This window comes from Fukomys damarensis, unplaced genomic scaffold (assembly GCF_012274545.1).
Source record: "Fukomys damarensis isolate Sample0158 unplaced genomic scaffold, DMR_v1.0_HiC HiC_scaffold_17, whole genome shotgun sequence".
Taxonomy (NCBI): domain Eukaryota; kingdom Metazoa; phylum Chordata; class Mammalia; order Rodentia; family Bathyergidae; genus Fukomys; species Fukomys damarensis.
Genome location: NW_022900929.1, coordinates 61,410,560 through 61,421,435, shown reverse-complemented (window position 1 = coordinate 61,421,435; position 10,876 = coordinate 61,410,560). Strand labels below are relative to the sequence as shown.

At 36.6% G+C, this 10,876-nt stretch overlaps 1 protein-coding gene across 5 annotated transcripts in view; it reads right to left on the bottom strand.

Annotated features, from left to right (window-relative positions):
- Window positions 1–10,876, bottom strand: part of Mia2 (MIA SH3 domain ER export factor 2) — a 96,932-nt gene that overhangs the window by 69,822 nt on the left and 16,234 nt on the right. For 4 of the 5 annotated variants that reach the window (XM_010632632.3, XM_010632634.3, XM_010632633.3 and 1 more), the window contains exons 4-6: window positions 9,503–10,736; window positions 4,374–4,577; window positions 4,174–4,274 (exon numbers count right to left, since the gene is read on the bottom strand). In XM_010632632.3, coding sequence (XP_010630934.1) covers window positions 4,174–4,274; window positions 4,374–4,577; window positions 9,503–10,736 — 1,539 coding nt within the window. Of the gene's footprint in view, window positions 1–1,024; window positions 1,183–4,173; window positions 4,275–4,373; window positions 4,578–9,502; window positions 10,737–10,876 lie in introns of those variants that run through there. The other variant, XM_010632636.3, reaches the window with a different exon arrangement.

The following is a 10,876-nucleotide window of genomic DNA, read 5'->3' as shown; positions in this document are numbered from 1 at the left end:
CGCGAGTCACGGGCCCGGGCGGCGGATCTGCCTCGCGCTGCGGGGCTCCAAGCCCCCGAGCGCCAGCTTCAACCCCTGTGCACCCTGGCGCAGTCTGTGCTGTTTCCCTGTGAGAGGGGAGCTAAAAAGTAGCAACTTGCCCTCTAAATTTAAGGCCTTGTTTTTAGGGCCGTTAAATAGTGTAGGAAATAATTTTAGGTGACACAGGTGTAAGAGATAACCCATCTCTACATCTTCCTTACTGGCATAATCATTCTCAATAAATTTTTACCTTCTAACTCCCAAGTGTTCAGTGAAACAGCTCAAAAAGGAAAATAAGCTTCTCCCTGAACCAATCACCCAAGAGAACTTGATGTATGAACAAAATCCTGAATCCTTGGGAAATTTCCCGAAGTAAGCCCTGGTAGCAGCAACACAATCTCTATGATATTAAAAAAAAAAATCAAAAATACCCAAGTTCACAGAGAAGACTTCAGGAAAACGTGGCCTAGTTTTGCAGAACTCAAACTACCCGCTGTCATCTTTGCCACATCACCCTAAGGAGTTTCAGGAACTGCCAAGATCAGAGATTAGTTAATAATTCCCCCTTTTTAAGGCAATATACACCTTCATACGTGTCAAACAGTGTGCCCTGAAATTAGATTATGTGAATAGCTTATTAAAGTCAGAACACAAGCATAATTAAGATTTTATCTTTAGAATTTCAAAGACTTTAAAACCAATATATGCCTCAATAAAATATATTACTCAATTAAAAAATTTTTAAGAGTCTGAACATTTTCAGAGGACTCCAGAACGTAAAAAAACAATTCCTTTGCCCTTCCTAAGTTAGTCTGTGCCTCTTTCCAGTTTTCAATAACTATTTCAAATAGTAAAAAACAGATCAGAACAGAAAGAACTCATGAAGTTTAGGAAGAATACAAATTTAAGTTGCTGCATAGGAAGAACAGTAAAGTTTACCAAACTCAGTGCAAAATTCCAAACCTAATGTCTTCATATGTGACACTGAATAGTCATAGCTCACCTCTTCCTCCAGTGCTTTCCATTCCATTTCTTAAGACGCTCATGTTAAGATACTGAGAGACATACGTGAAGTTCCGCTAAGCACCTCATACCCTTGAGAAACATTTCAGACTGTAGCATATCCTGCACTCTTCTGTCTCCACACCACTGCAATCCTGTTTTGACACTTGTGTGGTAAAGGGGTGCTACAGGTGGAGTCGTGACTACCAACCTGTGATCCAAATTCATGGACCTCACGCCTTATTAAATAAATAGACACACATGTGCATCTATGTTTCCTCAAATATCATACATATCACTATCCGCTTAAAATCTACAATTAGAAAGAAAAATCCTAAACTTGCTAACTGATTAAAAAAACTAAACTGAATGTTCTATTTTATAGTCTATTCATATAAAGTACATGATTTCTACTATGCAAAAGGTATTTAGATTGTTCCCTGAAGTAGACATTGGAGTTTGCTCTCTTATATAGGAACTGCCTTAAAAGAAATGGCCAACAAAAGCTATCAGTGTTTATAAAGCTAAAAGAAAACATCCAAGAACATTAGAAACATGCTAACCAGGTAACTGTGTCCACAACCTACAAACGGACTTCCCTGTGAAAGGCCCTATGGCAAAGCTGTAAGTACAAGCGACTCCTGCTTCATTAAACAGCAGTGTCATAGGCCATTAGATCTACTCCTTTAAAAGAAAATCAAACAAAACTGTTAAGCCACGTTTTCATTCTCTGTATTAGTGATGTAAGAGTTATTTTCATAACACACTAAATCAGGAGCTACCTGTTGAACAAGAACTAGATAATTTCCATTGTTGATTCCAGCAGTAAATGAAGCATTCTACATAAGAGTATAAAAATGTTAGAACAGGTTCCTCAATTGTAAAATAAAGTAGATGAAAAGTAGTTGACTGGTATTATTTGAACAATACAACTAAACTATGTTCTGTACAAAATTGCCAGTAAATTGAAATTACCAGTACACCAAAACAATTACCTGAAACATTTAGGCAAGAAGAAAAATAAAATAGCCTGGTGTGCTGGTGCTGGTCTATAATCCCAGCAATTGAAAGCAGAGGCAGAAGGATCACAGAGAGTTTGAGGCCAACCTGAACTACATAGCAAGGCCCTGTCCCAAAAGAACTTTCTGAAGCCATTCACGTCTATATTGTAGGTACTTAAGAGATGCACTTGGATTATTCAAATTATAGATGTGTTAGGAACTCTTCAGAACATTTACTCTAAAGATTTTGGACTTAAAGCCCTAGAGAGGCCAAGCAGTTGAAATAAATGTAGGGAATTGAAAAGTACATATCTACCATTCACCTAATCAAGCACTATTCGCCTTGAGCTTCTTGTTGCCATATAAGAATGGGAGACTTGGTGGCCTGCCTTGCAAGTGCAAGGAACTGAGTTCGATCCCTGGTACCAAAAAAAAAAAGAATGGGAGACTTTAGATATATTATAGTCTTCTACTTTTTCAAGAGAATCCAGAAATTTAGACTTTTAAATGGTTTTTAATGGCCCTGTGTTGAATACCCAGGATCAAAAAAGAAAGAGAGGAAAAAAAAAAAGGTTTGCATGCTATAAATCTGTGCCAGTTTTACCCCGGTGCTGGAAGTTGAAACCCATGCCCCTGTGCATGCTAGAAAAGCATTCTACCACTGAACTATCCCTCTAGAAACCCTTTTGTAAATTTTATTTTGAGACGGGACTTGCAACAAAACTATTCTTTGTTCAATCTCTGTATACTCATCAGCCTCCTTCTATGTTCACTGACTGAAGTACTTACACTTCTCCCAACTTGCCATTTCCTCTCCCACTTCTGTACTTTCAAAACTGCTCTCTCCTTAACTTAGCGCACCCATCCTCTCCCATCCTCTCCCATCCTCTCCCTCTCTTGGCTAACTCTACTTTTCCTTCAAGCTCAGCTCAAATGTGATCTCCAGAAACTCTCTAGACAACTCATCCCCACTCTCTCTACCTACCACTTCAGTCCATCTGCCAGGAAGCTCCTCCTGAATCAGTAGCATCCTATGGCTATTACAGCACTGTGTTATAACTGTCACTTTTCTTAATGTGTCTTCCGCTGGGAGTGGTGGTGCACACCTGTAATCCCAGCACTCAGAAGATGAGGCAGCAAGATCAAAAAACCAAGCCCAGCTTGGGCAAAATTAGCAAGACCCTGTCTTGAAATATGAAATAAAAATAAGGGCTGAGGATGCAGCTCAGTGCAAAGGCCTTGAGTGAAATCCCTAGTACTGCCCCCGACAAAGTGAGAAGATAAAAATACTTCTTCAGTTATTTTTATGGTAGCAGTAGATAAGAAAAGAACCAAAATTTGCAAAAGTTCTCCTGTGTGCTAAGTATGACAGCTGGGTCCTTTTGTAATGGTATATCTCAGTAAGTTTTATAATAAATGAAACTGGGGAGTAATGGGATTGAAAGTGATCAAAATATGTTATATGCATGAATTAATTTCTCAAAACAAAACTCGCTATTCTGTATTATGAATACACACTAATAAAAATGTTATTCAAATATGTAATAGGTTAAAGGAGTGAATAAGTACTTTAGAAATTGCAAAAAAATGAAAAAGTGAACAGAATTGGAAATTTTAGTTACAGCTTAGATGAATTTTGAAATACTAGTTGTTTTTGTACTCTCATGCTGCACCACTTTGAGGTAATAGCTATCATTTGGATACTAATATTTTGCTTTGGGCTCTTTAGTTCATATTACTCCTAAATTAATTCATTTAGTACAGTTTTCCCCAATTTAAAAAAAAAGATTACTCAAGATCAGCAGATTTTTTAAAAAGAAAGAAGTTTTAAAATCTTAACATCCATGTAACAGGCCCGGGGATTTAGCTCACTGGTACCATGCCTGCCTCACAAGTGCAAGGCCTGAGTTTGATCTCCAGTACAGAAAAAAAGTAATCCATGTAACAAAACATTAATGTGCAATATTACATGAAAATTCCACAGAAAAAAATTATGAGAAGTATATAGGGAAGAGTTGTTCAAACATATTTTTAAACTACCCCAACATTTAATAAAATTGATATTTTTAAAGTATTGCAAAAAGTACAGTTATGTTGAAATATAGTTGTGAAAAGCAATATATATGAAAGATTTAAAAGAGCAACTTACCCATCCTGAAAGAAGTACAACTGGCGAAAATATAGAAGTCATGACATCACAAATATCAATTTGAAATAAATATTTCAGGATCTGAAACCTAGAAGCATCTTCTGTTGATTTATAAATAAAAATGTATTAACATTTGATATATAACTTCTGAATCTAATCTCTTCCTTAACTGATGAAGCAGAGAACAACTTGTTTCTTACCTTTGTGAGAAGACAAAGCATCATCAGATGAAACCATCTGATTGTCTGGAAGGGAGTTTCCCACAGATCTGTCTATTTCTACCTGAGCGGGCTCCTCAGAGTCTACTGGGAATTTTGATTTTTTGTCATTATTTTTGGAAGAGAAGGTTTTGAAAGATACTTCTTCATGATTTTTCATGGATAATTCTGTTGTAGAGACTATACCTGCAAATAAATAGAGAAATATCTTTTCAAAAATACTCACTGTACTGTGAGCTTACCTTTTATTATCTAAGACGTCATTCTTAGAAAACCTAAACGATCACTAAGACACTTACTCTCAGATGTACTAAAGCTAAATTGTAACCTGTATCATTTCCTACTGCTGGTATAATAAATCACCACAAACTTAGTAGCTTTAATAGTAGATTTATTCTCATGTACTTCCAAAGGTCAAAAGTGCCAAAACCAACTACCTGCCTTCCAGATGCTTTAGGGGGAGAAGATTTTCTTGCCTCTATGTTCTAGCAGCCTCCTGCATTACCAATTTCAAAATTAGTAACATGGCATCTTCTAATTCCTTTCTGACCTTCCTGCTATCTTTTTATATGCAACCTTGGGACTATACTGGGACAGTATACAAGGACAGTCTCTCCATGTCAGGATCCTTCATTGAAAACTTTTGGTTTGGTTTGGTTTGGTTTTTGCCACCCACAAAGTCTGGAAGCTAAGTCATGGACATTTTGACCAGGCTTTATTCAGCCTTCCATGTACCATTTCCTTTATTTTTAGACCAAGGAAAAACTATAAAAACAGTATTTAATTCTATTCTCCATATTGCCTTTTGTTCTAAAAATCTATGTTTAAAAAACCAAAACCTGTCAACTGTATTGTGCTGTATAAGCTAATGACTAAGGATGAGAAAGTAAAGAGGTCCCCTGAAGATTTTCTTCCATTAAAAAAAAAGACAAAAAGCAAGAAAAACAAAAATAACAACAGCAAAGAAAGATTTCCCTTCATTTAGTCTCAGTGAATTAGTGAGTTATGCAAAAACTTCAGAAAAGATCTAAAACCATATCCCTCAAATACTTTAATAAAATTCAAAGGGAAGAAAAGACATCCCTGAGCCAGGCGTGGTGGTGCCTGCCTGTAATCCCAGCACCATGTAGGCTGAGGCAGGAGAATTAAGAGAAGTTCAAGGCTAGCATGGGCTACAGCACTGAGTTTGAGACCAGCCGGAACTACAAAGTGAGACCCTATCTCAAAAAACAAAACAAAAAAAGAAAGAAAAATGAAAAGTCATTCTTGGAAGCTAGCTTTATCCTGATTCCAAGACCAGACAAGGGTCCAACCAAAAAAGAGAACAACAGGCCAATTTTTTTAAGAAACGTGCATGCAAAAATCCTTAACAAATATTCTGGCAAACAGAATGCAACAACTCATCAAAAAAATCATACATCATGACCAAGCAGGATTCATCCCAGGAATGTGAGGATAGTTTGACATTGGCAAATCATTAAATGTAATATATCACATAAACAACAGCAAGGACAAAAATCATGATTATCTCAATAGATGCAGAAAAAGCCTTTGACAAAATCTAATATGCATTCATGATTTTTTTAAAAAACCTGAAGAAAATAGGTATAAACAGTATTTATCTCAATCTGATTAAAGCAATTTATGACAAACCTTCTGCCATCATATTAAATGAGGAAGTGCTGAACATTTTTCCTCTAAAAGCAGGAACAAGTCAAGGATGTCCATTATCACCACTCTTGTTCAACATAGTACTCAGAAAATAAGCCTGAACAATCAAGAAAGACAAATAAAAGGGATATGTACAGGAAATTAAGAAGTAAAATTATTTTTATTTGCAGAGGACATGATCCTTTACACAGAAGGTCCAAAATTTCCATGAAAAGACTCTATTAATAACCAAATTCAAGGGCTGGGAATATGTGGTTGTACCTCCTGCCTCACAAGTACAAAGTCCAGAGTTCAATCTCCAGTAAAAAACACACGCGCACACACACACACACAAATAGTGTAAACCAATAATGACCCACCGAGAAAGTAAACAGGAAAACAATACCATGTACAATAGCATCATGAAAAATAATAAACTTAGAAATTTACCTCACCAAGGAAGTGAAAGAACTTTACAATGAAAACTAGAGTACACTGAAAAAGGAGCTTGAACAAGATAGCAGAAAATGGAAAGATATCCCTGTTCCTGAATAGGCAGATCTAATAGCGTCAAAATGGCTGTTCTTCCAAAATTGATATATAGATTTAATGCAATCCCGATAAAAAATACCAATAACATTCCTCATAGAACTAGAGAAAATAATCCTAAAATTCACATGGAACCAGAAGAGACTCAGAAGAGCAAATGTAATCCTGGATAACAGGAGCAACGAGGAGATATCACAATGCCAGATACCAAGTTATGTTACAAAGTGACCTATCAAAAGGTAAAACATCACGGTAATGGCACAAAAACAGATATATGGATCAATGAAACAGAAGAGAGGATACAGAAACAACTCCAGGCACATTCAGTTATCTTTCACAAAATCTTTCACAAAAGGGCCAAAAACATACATCAGAGGAAAGATAGACTCTTAATAAATGGTACTAGGAAAACTGGTTGTCCATATGAAAAAAATTGACTCCAGACCCATATATCTCACCAACTACTAAACCAGAATCAACATGTATCCTGCCGGGCGTGGTGGTACACACCTATAATCCCAGCACTCAGGAGACTGAGGCAGGAGGATCGCTGTGAGTTTGAGACCAGCCTGGGCTACACAGTGAGTTCCAGATCAGTCTCAACTACATAGTGAGACCCTGCCTCAAAAACAAAACAAACACAAACAAACAAACAAAAAAAGCGAACAAACATGGACCAAAGATCTAAGTGTTAAATGAGAAACACTTTGGGGCCAGGTGTGCAGCTCAGTGGCCCTGCACTAGGGCCAGGTCCTGAATTCCAGCCTCAATACCCAAAACAAAACAACAAACAAAAACAAAGGAGAAACAATTTTCTGGAAGAAAATATAGGTAAAACTTTCAAAGTCATAGGCATAAGCAAGGTCTTTCTAAACAGAACCCCAACTGCATAAGAAATAACATCAAAAGGGCTGGGGATTTAGCTCAGTGATGCTGCATCTACCTTGCAAGTACAAAGTCCTAAGTTTGATCTCCGGTACCAAAAAAAAAAAAAAAGAAAGAAAGAAAGAAAGAAAGAAAAACAAAAAGAAATAACATCAGGAATCAACAAATAGGATCACATCAAATTGGAAAGCTTCTGGGCCGGGGATTTAGATCAGTGGTTCTGCCGCCTGCCTTGCAAGTGTAAGGACCCAAGTTCAATCCACAGTACCAAAAAAAAAAAAAAAAAAAATTGGAAAGCTTCTGCACAGCAAAGGAAACAAACAATAGAGTGAAAAGACAACCTATACAATGAGAAGGAAATTTTGCCAAGTATTCCTCAAACAAGGACAAATATCTATAATACATAAAGAACTCAAAAATAATAGACCTCCAAAACAAAAGACCTAATCAAAACATATGCAAGTGAAATGAATAGACAGTTCTCAGAAAAAGTACAAATGACCAATAAATATATCAAAAAATGAACAACATCTCTGTCAATTAGAGAAATACAAATTAAAACAAAACAGATTCTTACCCCTTACTACTATCACCAAATCAAATAATAATAAATGTTGGCAATACCATGGAGGCAAAGGATGTTTCTATATTGTTGGTGAAATGTAAATTAGTACAGCCATGGAAATCAGTGTGGAGAGTCATCAAAAAACTAAACTAGAAATTCTATTTGAGCCAGGCAAGGTGGTGCACGCCTGTAATCCCAGAATTTGGGAGGCTGAGGCAGGAAGATTGCCAGGAGTTGGAGGCCAGCCTGGTCTATATAGTGCCAACCTGAACTATACAGCACACTGCTTTATTGGTCAATATTTGCTGAGTTTCTAATGTGTCCATCAAAGACACATCAGAATGACCTACAATACAATCCACACTCTTTAATCCTAGGAGCTGCTGGCCGGGCATGGTGGCACACGCCTGTAATCCCAGAACTCGGGAGGCTGAGGCAGGAGGATCACTGAGTTTGAGACCAGCCTGGGCTACATAGTGAGTTCCAGGTCAGTCTCAACTACCTAGTGAGACCCTGTCTCCAAAAAAAACGAAGAAAAAAGAAAAGAAAAAAGAAAAAATATCCTGAGTTGCTAGACACCTGGCCAACTATATCTAGAAATTTTGTAATACCCAATCTTTTCTTATTATCCTCCGATAATTGAGAGATTTGAAGGAGAGTTTTGAAAACTCTTCACCTTATTTTTGCTTGAAATTTGTTATTATCAAGTACACTTAGAGAAAAGTGTTATACTGCTCCTTAGGAAAAACAACAAAGCATAACAACACACCTATAATACAATATATTTGAAGAATCAAGACTATTTTGAATTATTGCATTTCTTTTAGTTTAAGTTCCTAAGGAAACCATTCAAATATGGTTTTTTAGGGGAAGGTCCAAAAAGTGAAGTATAAATGAGTGAAAATCTCATCTCCTGGAATAGACAATAGACACTGTCCAAAATAGATAAATTAAAAAATACAAATACTTTATTTAGAAACGTAGAACAAAATACTAAAAACAATTTTGCTTTAAAAAAAAATTATGGGGCTGGGAATTTAGCTGAATGATTTTGCTGCCTGCCTCGCAAGCGCAAGGTCCCAAGTTCAATCCCCAGTACCAAAAAAAAAAAAATTCTCTGGGATAGACGTGAGAGTAAAGATGACAAAGGGAACAGAAATTACTTTTGTCTTAAAAATTTAAACCTATTTACATACAATACTTTGATAGTCGAACTTATTGTAAAATACCTATGATCTTAGAACATCAAAACATTTCCAATCATTCTTTTTCCCTTAGGATTTCATTTTATCATATTACAATCTCGGTTCCTAAGTAAACCGGAAATTGATATGAGGATGATGGCTGTTGATTATTGAGTATTTTAAAAAGCACAGATTCATGGACTTTTTCATTTAATTTTTCAATATAAATATAAATAATGCTGACAATTAAATTATATTATAAATATTTTCATACTAACCTGACTGACTGTATCTGCTTTCCAACATCACAAGATCTTTTACATTATCTGTGAGATAATTTTCAACTGAAAATTCTTCTGTTTCTTCCTCTTCACCTACATTATTTTGATTCAGTATCTGTTTGGAAATTGGCAATTCTGTTTCCTCTGGAATATTCTCGAAGCTCCAAGGGTTATCAAAATTATACAAGAACTTTTTCAAATACGGCATGGTATCAGAAGCATCTGTTTTCTCAAAGACTTTTTCCTTTCCTGTTTGATGTTCTGTTTCTGTAATTTTTATCATTTTTGTTGCCTCTTCCTCCTCAGGTTCAAGTCCACTGGCATGAGGGTGTTCATGTTTATTTACCCCACTGTCTTCATTTTTTCCATCATCTGAAATAATTTTGTCTTCATTGACATATGCAAAGCTTAGCATACCAAAACCAAAATCAAACCAACTTGGCTTGAGAATTGAGCTATCGTTAGTAACTGTGTCTTCTTTTTCTGTTAAGATGTCGGTACATGGAACTGTGGCCTCTTCGTCAGACGATATGGAATTGGGACTATCTTGTAGCAGTAGATTGCTTTCTTCCGATAATAATTCAAGTCCTGTATCCTCCTCACCAAAACCTAAATAGCTTATAAATCCACTGCCAAACCAGCCAGTGGCTTCCGGTTTGAGAATGTGCTCTGAGTCCAGAGCTTGTTCAGGCTGTTTCTCTGGCACTGATTCAAATTCTGACTCAGGTTCGAACTTAGGTTCTGTTTGGGGCTCACCAGTGTTTAATTCCTCTAGGTCAGACTCATCTTCCACTGCTATTTTTCTACTTTGAAATAAGCTTTCTTGTACAGGTTCAGTAACTGATTCGATAGCCTTCTCTTGAGCTTCTTCGGTCCCTAGTCCGAATCGTCCTTGTACTTCTGGCACAGGTAAGGGTGGCAAAACATAACTCACTTCAGGGATGCGATCCTCTTCCACATTGTCAGTTTCTGCCTCTTCCCAGCCATTTGATTCACTGGCACTTCTGATACCTGCAGGAGCCTCTGATGCTGGAAACTGGTCTTCAAACCAACTACTTGGAGGAGTTGCATAGAATTCAGGATCTATCTGGAAGTCAGTCTCATATATACTATATGATAGGTCTTCGTCCTCTTCATATGGATATACATTTTCCCTGTTGTCATTGTTTAGCCCGCTATCTTCATTTTCAAACATGTAGCTTACTCCAAGAAGACAAAGAAAATCAGATTCCTAAAAAATAAAATAAAATAAAATTCATGGTGTACTACAATCAGTGCACTAAATAAAGCTCCTTGTTTCTCCCTGAACCATTTAAAGGGAAAGACTACGATCTTCCCAAGAACACAATGAGTTTGAAGGCAGAACAAAAA